This window comes from Lagopus muta, chromosome 7 (assembly GCF_023343835.1).
Source record: "Lagopus muta isolate bLagMut1 chromosome 7, bLagMut1 primary, whole genome shotgun sequence".
Taxonomy (NCBI): domain Eukaryota; kingdom Metazoa; phylum Chordata; class Aves; order Galliformes; family Phasianidae; genus Lagopus; species Lagopus muta.
Window position 1 is genome coordinate 49,420,347 of NC_064439.1, and position 16,712 is coordinate 49,437,058.

The 16,712-nt window shown below is 37.3% G+C and overlaps 1 protein-coding gene across 5 annotated transcripts in view; it reads left to right on the forward strand.

Annotated features, from left to right (window-relative positions):
• Positions 1 to 16,712, forward strand: part of SUGCT (succinyl-CoA:glutarate-CoA transferase) — a 328,914-nt gene that overhangs the window by 129,854 nt on the left and 182,348 nt on the right. For all 5 annotated transcript variants that reach the window (XM_048951255.1, XM_048951256.1, XM_048951257.1 and 2 more), the window contains exon 12: positions 6,120 to 6,222. In XM_048951255.1, the coding sequence (XP_048807212.1) occupies positions 6,120 to 6,222 (103 nt within the window). The remainder of the gene's footprint in view (positions 1 to 6,119; positions 6,223 to 16,712) is intronic.

Here is a 16,712-nt window from a genome sequence, read left to right on the forward strand (position 1 = left end):
CATGATTTGTCTGAAAATTATTTGTTTTAAGTTGTCATTAGGTTCACATTAACTTTTATGAATTGGACTGTAAGAGAGATCCTAAATGTCTCAAACTTTTCAACTGAGAACTGGATAAGCTAATGAATATTTTCTTTATTCTTATTTTTCTCACTATTTATTAAGCCTTTAAGCTTTTTAAAAATGTGATTATGGAGTTTGAGATCCTTTCTGTATATAAATCTGCTCTTTTTTTTTTTTTTCTTTCTTTCTTTTTCTGATAGCATACATTACTAGCTACGAGGCTGCTGAAATCATGGGAGAACTTCTCATTGATTTTTGGATGAATCTGTTAATATGACCCTTGTTGGATCTTTACTTCCCCAGAAGTTAAAAGAATAGCAACAAAATCTATATAACTTTCTATTATTCTTGTAATGCTTTAAGTGATATTTGTTTTCCAGTTGATTTCCATTTCCTTTGTTGTAATTGCAGAAGTTGCAATCCTTTTACTTGCTTGAGAAAAGGAGAAGAAGGCTTGGAAAAATGAGTACATTTCTAGTGTCTGTAGTTTAACATCTTCTGAATAATAGTAATAATAAAAACAATGATACAAATTCTGGAGAATTTTGGGTTTTGCTACTTAGAAATCAGCAGAAACACAATTTACAGTATGTATGTATTTCTTCTCTCTGGACATTTTCCTGTCACTTAAAGATCATGTACGGCTTTAAAAGGTCATGCAAAACACAAGGAAGGATTGTGAATATACATTCATGTATGGCACATAGGGTTGGAGAGTAATTAATACTTCTATTATGGACATTCTTTCAAGTATGCAGACATTTAATACAAGTTTCAAGGTGGATTTTTGATACATATATGTATCTAGGCTTTTCTTTTTTTTTTTTTTTGTGGCTGTCCCAGTCCACACCGTGTGGACATTCATCCACAGATGTGAGACATCTTTTAAAGCAGTTGACGTATCCATCAGCAAAATATGTCAGTGGAATCGTGCTGATCCCAAGGATGTTTAGTGTCTCTTGTAGTTTGCTGAGTGATTGTTTAGTAGCTGAGACTAGTTAGACACTGACATGGAGATGCTTACAAAATATTGAATAACTATTTTGAAAACTGTATTTACATTAAGGGATAATGATCTATTATTTGAATTTTCAATTATTTTATTTTATTTACTTTTATTTTGTATAGTATCTTGCAGAGATGCTAATGCAAGAAACTATACAAGCTATGTAGGCTGCTCTGAAAGTAATGCCTCCTGCTGTTTCCATGGAAAACAACAACATATACAGAGAGCACAATGAGGCAGGGTAAATTCTCAGCTGCAAAACACTACTTTTCAACATAGTCCTCACCATTAACCATGCATTTTTGTCATGCTTACAAAAATCTGCTCCAGTGGAAGTGACCAACTGTTTCTGGCTGCTATGACGGTGTCATTGCTAGGAAAATGTTGCTCATGCAGTCCATCTTTCATCAGTCCAAAGAAACGGAAATCAGAGTGCCCTAATCCAGACTACATGGTAGGTATGATAGGACAGTCCAGCTAAGGCTGGCAATGTGCTCCATGGTCTTCAAATTGATGTGGTGCCTGGTGTTACTGTGTTGCAAGAGAAAGGTTGCCTTCTTAATTGCCCTGAATCTGGAAGTCTGAGCCTTCAGCTCAGTCAGAGTTGTGATGTAGGAGTCAGAACTGATGGTCTCTCTGGGTTCCAGGAAACTCAGAAGGATCACTCTCTTCCTACACCAAAAGACACTGCACATCACTTTACCTGCTGTGGGCTGCATCTTGAACTTCTTCTTTGATGGGGAGTTCACATCTTGCCACTTCACATTCCAGCTCATACTCATAACAACAGGTCTCATCTCTGGTAATGATGAGACCCTGGAAAATGTCACCTTCAGCCTGATATTGGTTCAGTAGCGATGAACTTACATATGGTGTTCTTTCTATTCCTGTGTGAGAGTCTGTGGGAGCTGCCTGCCACAAACTGCAGTATTCCAACATTGCCACTCTTGTTTCCAATGAAGCTGGGGGTGAGCCAACATAAAATTGGAAGCATTACTTTAGGGGCAGCCTTTTGCTGTGTTAACTACCTCTTAAAGAGATGATTAGTGCTGAAGGGAGAAAACGTAGATATTTGAAACGTAATGAATTTTGATAGAAAGAAACATAATGCAGACTGCAGTCACGCTGCAAAACAAGGATGCTGTGGTGAACTTGGAAGTGAAAAGAGGGTTTTTGTGGTCATCTATGTAAATAAAACCAACCAATCAAAAATAAAAACTGTCACAGAATCCTAGATGTTGCAGTTATGTCTCCATTTGGTTCAAATTGTTCTAAATTAATTAGATATATTCTCCCTATAGAAAACAGTGTTTTGCTTCTGCAGTTGTTCTAAACTTACTTTGTATGGAATTGGATGGCTTTGTTCTTTAGAGGAGTGTAAGAGAATTTACTTCCACGTAGGATATAGCAATAACTGTGTTTCCTAGATAACACAACAAATGGGGAATATATATATAAGGAATGTACACAAAATTGATTCATTCACACTTTATAGATCTTTATTTTACTGAAAGCTATAAAACATACTTCGAAAGGGCTTCAGAAACAAAATGACTTTTCTGATATAACATCAGAGTAAGACCTACTATGACAGCTCATAGATAACTGGCAGTACACGTTTGACAAGACCTGATGCACTGCAGATGAGTTTGACATCTGAGATGTGATGACCTCCTGTAAGTGAATAGCTTAGACATTGTAGCTGTATGTTGGAGCACAGAAAAGGCTAAAAATGTTTTTATTACATATTGTAAACACAGTTTATGTTTATAAACACAGACTGTATTTAAAGGAATGTTACTAATGCAGATTAAACTGAAATCAGTTTGGTGCAGTAGAAGCAGGTTTTAAAGTCTAATAGAAATGGAAGCGTTTTCATGATGATATCCAGAATTATATCACTTCCAGACACCTCAGGCTGATAACTTGCCTAGTAGAGTGCTGGAAAATCTTTTTGCTTTTAACCTCTTCTATCACAGCATCCAGAAATTGTATGTTTTGCTGTGGCATAATTTTTGATAATCTGAAGAGCCATTGCTTCAAAATTACTGAAGTTTATGGCATATCTTATGAGTTTCACTAGCAATTATTAGAAAAGAGAAGGGAGTTTAGGTCTTGTTTTATAAGAAACAACTACACTTGTGGTTTGCAAAGGAAATAATGTAAGAGCTTTTTTTTTAATTTTATTTTATTTAAATTTTGGAATTTTGGAGACTATTCCTTATATGGCTCTATAATGGTTTTTGGATTACCTTACTGAGTGTATAGTTTAAATTTGGAGTTCTTTCTTTAATGGTGCCTGCTGAATTTAAAAATATAGGAAAAGAAGGCACTGAGTAGGATTTCTTCCTGTGAAGTAGCAATTTCATTAGTTCAGCCCGTGATACGTTTTCTGCTCTTATAGCGTTTTTAAGCCTGAAATATCCTTAATGATAACTATTGCAAAATCTGATTCCTCATTTCTGTGTCATGACTTCAGTAGCTTCCCAAGAACTAAAATGCAAATAAAACATCGTGGGGAACCACTACCTGCTTTCAGTGAAGAAAAGCTCAGTACAGGCTGCACAGTAAAGATTGCACCTATTGGTTTCTTCATTTTTTCCCCAACTCTTTTCAAAATGAGTATGAATTCAAATATCATTCAACACCTAAAAGTAAGCTATTTTGAACATGTAAAATACTAGTAAGAATTGGGAGCAGCTAAACTACATAACTGAAATGATTATACAAATAAATCACAGATAATTTAAATGGCACTTTTGTGATTATGTGTATAACAGAGCGTTTTAGAGGGAAAAGGGATTCATCTGGAAATAAATAAATTGGAGTGTGAATCACCTGCTTGAGTTCTCCTGCAGCAACTTGGAATCATTGAGGTTCTACAAAGATAGACCGTTTTTTAGCCTTTTATGTATTTCCAGCAGTGATTTTATGTCTATATATACATCGATGTATGCTTTCCCACTGAAAGACAGATGACATTCTAAATTTTCTAGTTTAGAACAGCAGACCATGTGGCAAGTAGGGAAATACAGAAGGTACTATGGAAGCATGTGGGGTTTTAAAACAAGAAGAGCAAAACTCTAGGCCTCACAAATTCCTGCTGATCGATATTTCTATTTTCAGGAGAGAATTTCAGGCTTTTACTGCTCTTGGAAGTTTATGTTGTCTATACTTGATATTTTGGAGCGCTGAACTGCTGTCAGTGAATACTTAGAAACCTAAACTGCAGGCAGTGTGCATTTTTAATCCATGTCTTATCTTCTATCAGCTTTCAAAGCAATATTTTTCCCTTAGTAATGAACAACAGATATCACAAAATCACAGAATATTATGGATTGGAAGGGACCTTTAATCCCATTTAAGTTGGAATGTCCTTTAATCCCAAACTATTTTTTTTTTTAATGAGAGTTTTATAAACTCTTTTTTTGTTGTTGTTTTAAATTAGAGTTTTATAACCTTTTTTTTTTTTAAATAAAAAATGTAATAATCTTCTATTTTCTTGAGAAATTATATTTCATTGTCTTTACAATACACTTTGCATACATACTCACTTATTCTGATTTTCTGTGTTATCACTCCTTCAATTTCTACCACTATTATTTGTCATCTTCACACCTACTAAGGAGGAGAAAAAACTCTATTTCTGAGGAAGCGCAGTACAAAAGTTGGGTGTTTCCTACCTGTAGTGAAAATTGTGTTGGATATTGGGATTAAGTCCCACAAAGAATGGATAACTCACTTCTGCAGGGAAGAAAGACCTTTCCAGTAAAGCCTGGATCCGTACCAGTGCCATGTATTAAATAAAGTCAACTCATTGCTATCAGTACTTTCTTTTCTTTATTCTGAGCATCATTAGAATCTGAGTAGTCTTCAGCTGATCTCTGTGCATATATAAAAAGATAATTTGTAAATTTTCTTTGTAATGATTTAATTCTTTTCATGCGTTAGGGAGGAGCTCGGTCTTTGCTTACTTTGACCTATTTCTCTTTAAAGTTGTTTTTTGCATAAGAATATGCTAGAAATATAGTGGAGGCTACTGATATTGTTCCAGATAAGACTTGTTTGAGCATCAGAATACTAGTAATTCAAGAGATCAAGATTTCTGCTCATTTCATTTCTGTTGGGCCTTTATGCTGCATCCCATTTCTTTTCAAGTTTGTTCCTATCATGACGGAGATCTTTCCTTTCTAATAACATGGCCTATCTCTGTGCCATTTAGGAACTCCAAATAAGTTGATTTGCTTCCAAATTCCAGAAAGCTACAGAAAATGCTGTCCCTCAGTAAACGGTAGTGCTTCAAGGTGTGTTTTCTTCACATACGTAACTCTGCCAAGCAAATGAGAGTAGAAAGTGGACCAAAAGAAGAGAAATGCAGTAGAACAGTGCTACCAGTCTGGAAAATGAAGGCTTAAGAAAAATAAGCTAAGCTTTTTGTGTATGATGACAAAAGGACGAGAAGCAATCCATTCACCAGCATAGCCACAGTGTGTGTTTTCTGAACTGGATATCCTTAGGATAGATTATACAATCATGAGGCAAATAAACATGTAGTCAATGTTGTTATCTGACCAAAAAACATGGCCGTTAGCTCTGACATATGTTTTGGATGTAATGAAGGAAAAACACTCTGGTGCTTTAAATCAGCTTTTATTGAACAGTGTTGCATGTTAGACTATACCCACTTTATAACTTTTTTGTTGTTAAATATGTACATAAAAGAAAACAAATGTGAAGCACATTACTGTAATTAAGGACTGGAGGGAACCCGTTGATCCTTATTTGAAACTGTTGATAAATTTAGCTTTACATCATCACTGGATTTCTTCAGATTGAGTAGATAGAAGTCAGTTCAGCTAAGTTCTTTCCCCTGTGGCCTTTGGATTTGCATTTCTGAGGAACACATGTAGTACATTTTCATTATGGTATTGACTGGGAAGAAATCAGTGGGGAAGGGTATGGAAGCAGTGAGAGGGGGAGGAGAGATTCTGTACCTTTTTTACAATCTGAAGCACTGAGTTGAATCCACATGCTTCTTATTTATTCTTAGGTTATCAGAAAAAACAACAGTCGAGTGGTTGCAGCTCTTTGAAGGTAGTGGAGTTCCATACGGTCCAATCAACAATATACAGCAGGTATTCTCGGAGCCTCAGGTAGGTTTTCAACAAGTCTTTTCTATGCATTATTACATGTGTTTCACAAATTCTAAGTAATGATTGCTTTTCCTGTCACTCAGACCTCATTTCAGCTATTTTAAAACGGAATTTGCGACTTTTATTGGGGATTCAGCGTAACACCAATAAGATGTTGTGATAAGAAATAAATACAGATCTCTGAATTATTTACATGCTTGGGAACACAGATGCTGCCATGATGTTTTAAACCATAGGTATTCCATGTCTTGAATGGCATGTCAAAAATGTCTGATAAAAGAAGGAAAGAAACTGTAATATTTAGTAATCACATTCTGTCAGATACATATTTTCTCTTTTCTGCACGTTTCCTCTGAATATCTATTCAGAAAAGTACCTTTCATGTTGCCCACAATCGGTCACTTTTGTGTACAGAATGTGGATAACTAGAATTTTTAGTTTTTAGGGGGGAAAAAAATGAAGCACAAAAATCTAAACAATATTCTGGCTTTCTAGCTTAGCTAGAGTTAGGATATCTGCATATTCACTGATCCCTCCCCTTCTGTTGGGCTAAAGGGCCTAACAAACTGTCTTGAGGAGTGTGACAGTAGTTCCAGCTTTTCTATTCTGTGATTAATCTCCTTAAAATTAATTTCTAATAATGTAGGTAACGAGAAATGATTGGCTGCTGAAGAGGAGGGGAAGCCAAACTTTTCTGTCCCTTGTTCGTTGTCAAGAAGTGTTTGTCAGGAGTGCAAATCAAATGGTAGTTTTTTGTAAAGGCCAGGCAAATCTCTATCCTAAAGCAATGTTTATTATATACATTTGTTATAAATACGTTTATTGTACTTTTAGAAGCATAAACCAACACTTACTAGGCCACCATAAGGACAGAAATGTCTTTCTCAGATAAAAGCACTCCTTTACCTTAAAATGATTTAGTACCGTGCTGCAGAGTATGCATGGGCCAAATTTTTCACTTCATAACTTCCACGGGGATTAAAATTCAGCTTTGAAGAACATACAGCTAGAGTCTTTATTTTGCTCAGAACATGGCTGTCTTGGCTGTGCTTGGGGCAACATTAAAAAGATGGTCTGTGGGGATTTTTTGGTAAAGCATCAAACTTTAAGAAGTTGGTTTCACTATGAAACTGCTTTTTAAAAGGTCGTATGTTGTGGTGTGGCAACCTCCCAGCCTGAAATAAGATTGGCTCAGTTACTCTGTTCTACTTAGAGTTCATTTAAATATTAAATAACCTGACAGAGTTAGCTTGTCCACAAAGGTACTACAGTGCTTTGCAATAAAGGCTATTCAAATCATCTTCCCATAGAAGGACGTACTGATTTGTGTGTGTATGGTGGGCTTGTTTGTTTTTTATTCTATATAGAACTACTTGAAAAAGTTGTCTTTTCTGCACCATCCTGTGAAGTAAACGGCACTCAGTCACCATGATCCTATCACTATTGGAAATGAAATAAGAGTATATGTGTTAATGTTGCGTGTTATACTTGTGTTTGATTTCTCATACTGCCTTCACACACACAGAATGGCCCAGATTGGAATGGACCTGAAGGATCATGAATTTCCAACGCCCCCCACCACAGGCAGGGCCACCAACCTCCACATTTAATACTAGACCACTTCCTAAAGCATTTTCTGTGGTTGTTTTGTTTTAGTGAAGGGAAAAACAAAACAACAAAGCTAAACAAAACAAACAAAAAATCCTACCCACTTCTTTCCTTTTATTTCTGGAAATAGGAAATTTGTTGACATCTTAAGGTATCTTATGTGAAGTCATATAAAGTAAGTAAATATCTTTATATAAGTGAAGTCTCCAACACATCTTTAAATATCTGAGAGGCCATTCAGGTCCAGAAGCTTTTTGCCATTGCACTTTGTTGAGTGTGCCTCTACCTGTTCATCCTTCTGCTGTTGCACAGACAGCACGCAGCTGGGATAAACACACATACTTGCATATAGCTTTGCTCTCTTATAACCTCATCTGTAATTTTGGTTTCTTAACCCTTGATAGTGCACTGGGTCACTGTCTAAGTTTAAGGAGAAGTCTATCTCAGCATCTGAGAATGTGGAATCCAGGTGTCCTCTGCACTGTGAAGTCCCAGTTATAGCAGGGAAGGAATGGCTCACACCAATGAGAACGTGCTATAATAGCAGCAAGATGTTTCTTATGTATAAAACTCAACTCAATCCTTGAGTTCTCAATATCATTCTCTATAATGATCCATTAAAATGTTTTTGTTTGATTTGCTTGTGATTATTTTCCCCAGACTCAGTTTAGATCAGATAATACATTTCTAGGAAAGCTGTCATTTAGCTTGTAATTAAAAGCCTTAAAGATTCTGTAATAAATAAAAAGAAGGGTAAGTACTTGCACCAAGCCCAATACGCTTCAGTATAAATAAACTTCTGATAGATGGTGCTTAGATTTAGTTGAGCTCTTCCATTTTGGTATTAGCTAGCAGAATAGGATCTGAATGCAATTCCATTTTTCAATTTATTCCCACTGTCTTCCTACTACTCTGCAGACTTTGTTAATCTGTAATGAAGTCATCATTCATTGTAAACACAATCTGGCATGATTAGTGACCAGTCATAGATAGAATCACAGAATCATTAAGGTTGGAAAAGACCTTTAAGATAACCTAGTCCAGCCATCAGCCCATCCTCACCATGTCCACTAAGCATGTTCCTTAGTGCTGCTTCTACACATTTCTTGAGTACTTCCAGGAACAGTGACTCCACTGCTCTTCTGGACATACTGTTCCAGTGCTTTCTTTCCACTCTTTCTGAGAGGAGTTTGTTCCTAATATTCAACCCAAATCTCCCCCAGCACAATTTGAGCCCATTGCCTCTCATTCTATCACCAGTTACCTGGGAGAAGAAACCGACCCCTTGTGCCACCTCAGCTCTTAGAGATGCTTCCAGTGGTGCACACAGCTGGAGCCAGCCAGAGACAGAATCTTAAAATTGTTGGAATAACACAGAGGAGGAATGGAGGCAACTTTAAGGAGGTAGGAAGGGCCAGCTAAAGGAGATGACTGAAATGATCTAATGGAATTTAATCAGCTGCAGGTGTGTTGTGTTTTCAAATTTTATTTTATTTTAAATAACTCAGAAGACCAAGAGGAGTTTGTATAACTTCTATAAACTGAGATAAAACAACACATTTTTTTATCCCAGGACATACTGTTAATGTCATTACAGCTTCAATCATACTGACAGTAAGCTGCCAAAAACCATGGATATATGTATGTTTTCAACTATGCTGAAGTGCCAGGTGATACTCCATGAATGGAGTGAAATGTCCACTTTTCCCACCAGTTGTAATCGTTTATTCATTTGTGAAGCTAAAATGGATACCACAGGCAGTTGTACTGCTAAGTAAATCAGTCTGTGGATAGAAGTGTGTGCTTGTATGTGTGGTTCTGCATGTATGGTTAAAGGGGCTGAGAGAAAAAGGGGCCAACTTGATAGTAAAGGGGACAGTTTTCTTAAAAATGAGAGGGAGGAAATATTAAAAAAAAACTGTTACAAACTTTTAATAGTACAGTATAAACTATTTCCATGAAGCTTTTTATAGACAAACTGTTTCAAGCTATTAAAAAAAAAACAACAAAAAACCAAAACTATGTTCTTTTAACAAGACCAAGATAGTACAAAACATTAAAGGAATTCTTAAAACGTTTTAAAAACTTACCAGTGACCTCAGTATGGTCCTATTTAGGATACTCTGGGGAACATGTGTATGAAATACAATGTGGTTTGAGGTTTTCCAAACAAAACAAACTTAAAAGAGAATGCAATTTTAATAGAAACTATTCAGATTCTATTCAGAATGGCTTTTTGTTTGTTTTCTTTAAAACATCATTCTCCCCTGATTTTGTAACATGATTTCTTTCACAGTCCTTATACAGTGTCATTACTTTAATCAAGTGACTGACTTGTATTGGAAGCAACAAACCCAAAACTATTATAAGCAGTTTGTTAGCTAATGTTTTACCAGACTAAATCGATGCTTGTTGATGAATTTTTCTGTATCAATGCTTCCAGCTGAAAATAAATTTGAAAGCCGTGCAGTGGTACTCATTTTTTTCCCCCTCTTTCAAAGCAGTTACAGTCATACCACACAAGTTGAGTACATCAGGTGTAAGACATCACCCTGATGCATCACTTCTGAGAAATATGGGGAGGGAAATATCGGAGCTGAAACATCACAGCTGGCCCTGATTTCAGCTCCTGCCAAACACCTGCAGACTCTAAAAGGATACCAAAACAAAACTCCACCCTGTGGCAAGAGGCCATCCCTTAACAACCCTTCCCTGACTTTGCATCACTATAAAAATTAATATAACATTTTTTACAGAAACCTTAGTCTTCCTGTCCCAGAAGACTGTTACAGTTCCTTTAGACGTTTTCCTGAATGTGCCTGGGGAAAAAAAAAACAACAACCCAAAATAAAAAAAATCTCCCCCAAAACCAGGAAGAAAACCAGAAACCATATATTCAAATATATTGAATTATTGAAAATATTTGATACCTGGGAATTATCTGACGTTCTCAGTTTATTATTTGTGGAAACTCACAAAGCTGGTAGTTTTTTTTTATTAACCTCCAGCTCATCTCTTATTTTGGAAGTTGTTCCACTTGAAAACATCCTGGCAAAAATTTCCTTGCATCTGGTGAAAGCTTCTGCAACTGACTCGTGTTGTGAATGCACAGAACAGAAGAAGATAGTACGGTGTTTTTATTTATTTTTTTAAAGAATCTCATGCGTGGCTGTTGATGTCTTATTTGGTTGTTTTTGTCTTTTTTTTTTTTTTTTCTCCCTACAAATACGGTGATGGATTTTACGGGCCATGTTTTTAATTGCTGTTTCTTTGTTGAAAGAGACTTTTATGGCCTGCTGAGCGCTATCCTGATTCAAATGAAATTATATTCATGTCCATAATGCTGCAGATATTTATTTATTTATTTGTTTTTACAAGAAGAGGTTTCTCTAGCTGAAAAGCAGTTGGGTGAAAGCCTGAGGTAATACACTGTGTCTAGAAGTGATTCTTAACAGGCAAAAGGAGAAATTTAATTTTGCGTTTGTCTATTAAGTGCTAAAACTGGTTGGAAATGTTTGATGGAATGTTTTTTTTTTCCATTTAAAAATGCCAGCTTATTGAAAGTGAAACGTACACACAAAGGTATCTGCAGTTTAATTCTGTCTTGAAACAGAGATGGAACTCATTCCTGCCTGCTTTGCTAAGTTGAAAGTGTGCACTGCCTAGCTTAGACTTGGCATTTCAAGACAAATTATGTACTTCAGTTTTTAAATTCTGTGTGGTTGAAGAGATGCACCAACCATACCAAGTCCTTCAAAAGTAGCTCGTTCATACTAAATTAAAAATGTTTTCAAGCTTTTTGGTCCATGGGAAATTTAGGGAAGTGGACGCTGTTCTGAAGTGGATAGCATTAAGGAATGGAACACAGTTTGAAGAAATAGAATGGAAATTCTGGTTCTAACACTGTAGTATGCAATTCACACGTAATACGCAGAAAGCCTGCATAATTGTGTACGTGAGGAAGCTCCACATCCAGATGCTACAATGAGGGCTCAAAAAGAGACATCAAGAAGTTTTAAATTTTTAGCTGTAGTGAAAGGTGATCCAGAAAAGTGACTGTGGTGTAGTGGATGTGCATTTTTGTTGTCCCGTTTCTTTTAAGGATGCGTTGGAGATGCTGGCTGTTAATAACAAGGAATGAAGTCCCAGGCAATGCATGCAAAAGATAAGCTTTTGCCTGCTGCCGTGTATTCTGCTCCTTGTTGGGCCAGAAGTGTTCAAAACTGATCATTAAACATCTGCTCCTCACTTGTTTTGAGTGCCTGTGTTGTGACACTGTATGCGAAGTATACAGCATCCATTGGAGGTGAATGAAACTCTTGTAAACATATTTGGCCATTTTAAAATGTAGTATCCTTGAAAAAGACCTAACGTAGCAGTTTTATCCTTAGATTTCCCAGTGTTTGTGTTTCTTACCTGTGAAACTAGGACTCAAAGTAGTATGTAAGGACAGGGAAGTTATGCTTCTGGAAAGTATAGCTTTATATACTTTATAGCTCTTTCTAAAGTGAGAGCACCAGAGAAATAACCCTTCAGGAAGATGTGGTTTTTTCAGTGTGATTTGAGTGAGAAATATTAAAGTAAGGCCTGGAACTGTACCTTACTTAAGAGAAATAGGAATACATTTGAAACTTGTTTACTGCACTGAAGAAGGGAGAAGACAGACAGAGAAAAAAAGTCTGAGCGTGCACTTAAAACTTGTTGTGTATTTCTTTTGTGCAAGCAAGTAAGCAATGCTTAATAACTCTTCTAATTTCTTTTAAAATGCAGATGCCTGTGAACTTTGTCTCTTAGCTGGTACTGTTTATACATTTGTTCAATTGGAAAAAGGGTAGCATGAATGTTTTTTGGTAACAGAGAATAAATTCTCTGAAGCATCGTGTTAGTGACCTGTTTTCACAAAAAAGTTAATTGTGTTTAAAAATTACATTTTAGTCATTGTCATTCAAATGTATGAAGAGTCACCTGGCTGTTTTGGAAGCACCCTTCTAGGAGGAGACTAGCCAAAAAGCTGTGTTTAAGTTTTGCAGCAAAAAGCATAGTGAAGAAAATCTATTTTTTAAACTTCATAGTCTTTGTTAGGTCTCAGCATCAGGAATCAGTAATACCCATGCCTCTCAAACTCCTGGAGTAGTTTCTGTCCCAGAAAGAGTTGCATATTGCTTCCCTGCCATTCACTGAAGTGCTGTCAATTCTTTGGTTTCAGAGAACCTGTATTTGATGTCTTACTCTCCTTAAGGTAATGCCATCCAACATTAGCCTGATGTAGTTGGGTGTAGTGAGTTCAGTTATTTGTAACTTAGAAATCCCTCATTGAGCAGGAGCTTTTGTTCATATAAGCTGTGAAACTTGTAGGTCTTTTAATTTAACTTTTAATTAAGTCAGTTGTTGCATTTATCCAAAGTTGGATGACTCTCAAGTCTGTTATGTGTATAGGCATGGGGTTAAGTGCATGTATATTCTATGAAGCCTTGCAGCCTGAACAGAGAGTTTGTACACTGAAGTGATTGACTCAGTTGATTGTGTAGAAGTTTCTTCATCAGGGTGTTTGCTGAATCCCTGATGCAGAATAGTGGATACATGATGCAGAACATGGATATTCTTTACTTTCCCCACTGTATGTAAATCATGTTTAAGAAAACTTTTTATTTTTTTATTTATTTTAAGATATTTTTCTTAAGTAGATGCGTATCTGCTTACTAAACAAAATTTATAGTAGGGTCAATGATAAACACTGTCATTTCAGAACTGAATTTCAGGTTTCTCTCTCTCTCTTTCTGTACTGCCTCCAGCAAACAGTTACAGTTTGGGCTTCTTACTGTATTTTTACATTTTCAAAAATAATTGTCACCCTCTGAGGGCTGGAGCACCTTTCCTTCCCTATGAGGAAAGGTTGAGGGAACTGGGCTTGTTTAGCTTGGAGAAGAGAAGGCTGCAGGGAGACCTCATTGTGGCCTTCCAGTACTTGGAGGGAGCGAATAAACAGGACGGGGAACGGCTGTTTGTGAGGGTGGATGGTGATGTGACAAGGGGAATGGTTTTAAAGTGAGACAGGGGAGGTTTAGGTTGGATATGAGGAGGAAGTTTTTCTCCCAGAGGGTGGTGAGGCACTGGCACAGGTTGCCCAAGGAGGCTGTGGATGCCCCATCCCTGCAGGCATTCAAGGCCAGGCTGGATGTGGCTCTGGGCAGCCTGGTCTGCTGGCTGGTGACCTGCACACAGCAGGGGGTTGGAACTGGATGAGCACTGTGCTCCTTTTCAACGCAGGCCATTCTACAATTCTTTGGTCTATTTATGAAGATAGATGTTGTGGACTGACTTATTTTTTCTGTATTGTCTTGTTGTATGACAAGGCCTAGCCTCCTCTCCCACCCCCTCTCCCCACAGGAAGCCAGTGAACAAGTGAGAGTTGCTGCTTGACTGAGATAAAAATAAAGAATTTTACCAAAAATGGTAAAGGAATGTGAGATAATACAATATAAAAGGAATCAAGAATAATAAATCAAACAAATGGGAACAGAAGGGCCTCCTACGTATATGCTGCAAGCATGGCAGTGGGGAGCAAAAGAGAGCATTGCATCACTACGTAACTGTGTATCTCCCTCCCAGAAATCATGCGGGAAGTAGCAAAGTGCTCTGGAGACTGTAGTCCTCCCTTAGCAGCTGTCCCAATTCCATCACTTTATTGCATGATGTCATGATATGGAATACCTACGGAAGACCATGGCGATGGGTTAAATTTTTCTTTCCTGTCTCAGAGACCCTAAAGGCTAGCATTTGTCATTGGTCTGGTTTGTGGCAACCAGGCACGGACTCAGATGTGAACGATCCAAATCGTTTGTTACAGGTTCTAACATCCCTTATCTACATTCATAACTTTCCTCTTTTAACTTGCCTTTACATGTCAAAAAAACTTTCCACAAATGCTCCTTAAGTGTGCATGCAGGCACTTTTCCAGTCAGAGCCATGAGTCATTCCTGGCCTTGCACTCTTCCTCCAATCAGGGCAATTATCATGTGGCCATCACGAAGCTTACTTGACTTGCTTTTCTCTTCTTCTGGAGCTGGCCTTGGTTCTCAGTGTTGCTTTTTCATGCTGTTTGTCTTGATCCACAGCGGCTGCTCTGAATAGTCTTTCTTGTATTCTCACAGTGGTTCACTTTCAAATAGAATGGTTTGTAATCAGTACAACTAGAAACGGTGCTGCTTTGCAATATGAGTTATGGTTTGCAGGCACAGAAGTGAGAGTTAGAATATTTTCAAGAATGACATTCAGCAATTTGCCTTTCTGTAGCTGCTTCCATTTGAGAGATTCTGATGAGAACAACTGTATTCCAGCAAGGAAGCAAACACAAAGCAATTGCAGAAACTATGTAGATCACGTTTTGGTTATCTTTTGATCTTCAGCTGATTTCTCTGAGTACTCAGTTCAACTGAAAAATCTTAGCTCAGTTTATGACCCTTTTCCATCATCCTGAAACTAGGTGATTTCCCCCTTTTCAGACTGAGTTCTTCTTGGAGTACCACTTATTGCAGAAGAAGTGATATTTTCAGATGATCTCCTGCAATGTTCACTTGTTATTATACTTACGCAATAACTTTTATTTTTTAAATACTGTTTTATGTTTCTTGCTGACAAGAAGGAATATTTGAGTGAGTATGTAGGCTGAGTAGGAGTTCAGATTTCCAACTAATACAAAAAAGCATTAATTAGTCAGTCAAGTGTTCCCTGTTATTACCATTTTCCTTCTCATCCCTAATTGATTTCATGTAGGTTTTATAATGATTCCAGTAGAGAGTTTGTAAAGAAGCCTGCAGTATCTCCTTGCTGTTCTTGGTCACTGCAGCCAGGAGTCTTGTTGCCATTGTTTTGAAGAACTCATCTTAAGCTTAAAACTGACTACAGCATTTGAATTTCAATACTCTGAGCAGTCAACCACATGCTGAAATTTTCTCCACACAATTTCAGTTGGCTACTTAGCAACTGTAGCATTTAATTATAGATTTAAATCAGAAGTTGTGACATTTTGTAGTATGTGTTTTGGGGGTAAAACTTCTATTTAAGTATAAGTCTTGATTAATATTGTTGGTGATCTCAGGTGTTTTGAAAACTGTTCTAGTTGCAAAAAGCCATGTAAATGTATGTCAATTAATGTAACAACTGCCTAATCTTGAACAGATTTACAAAAAGGCCTTTGGTGTAACCCAGCTGAACTGTGGTTGTCAAGAATGGCACCTCAAGTACATCGTATCTCACATAAGAGAAAAATGTATTTATAATTTTATACATGCATGTAATGGCCTATTAAAATAAACATTTCTGTTAGGAAAGAGTCACCTGTCTCGCTCCAATTTATAGGAGGGAGAGGAGGTTCTTTTATTATCTCTATACCCGGCGTGAGATTAAGAAGCAACGGTTCAAATGTTGGTCCGACCAGTTTATTACAAATCTTAATCAGGGAAATGGGGAAGGGGAGGACGGACACTATTATGAATTAGGGTAATGGGGGAAGGGAAGGAGGGCGATAGAAAAGATAGGAAAGAAGAAGAGGCAAGGAGTCTTTATAGGCAGCAAGAGGGACATAGTCACCACCATGGATCCAGCGAGGTTCGTAGTTCAGTCTTTCATCTTCAGTAGCGGTGGGTCGTCAGGCAGAGTTGTCCTGTTGCCAATGACGACGGTGAGAAGGACGACGAGAGACGACCATGGTGATGATGGCCCCTTTTCAATGCTTTCAAAGTAGTGAAGTCAGCTGTTTTTGGAGTGACAGCTCAAATCCAAAGTGGTCGAGTCAGCTCTCCTTTGAGTGGCAGCTTCTGGCTCTGGGGCCTCAGCAGGAAACTCCTTTGCTCTTATCTTCCTGGCCTTGCCAGCAGATAAGA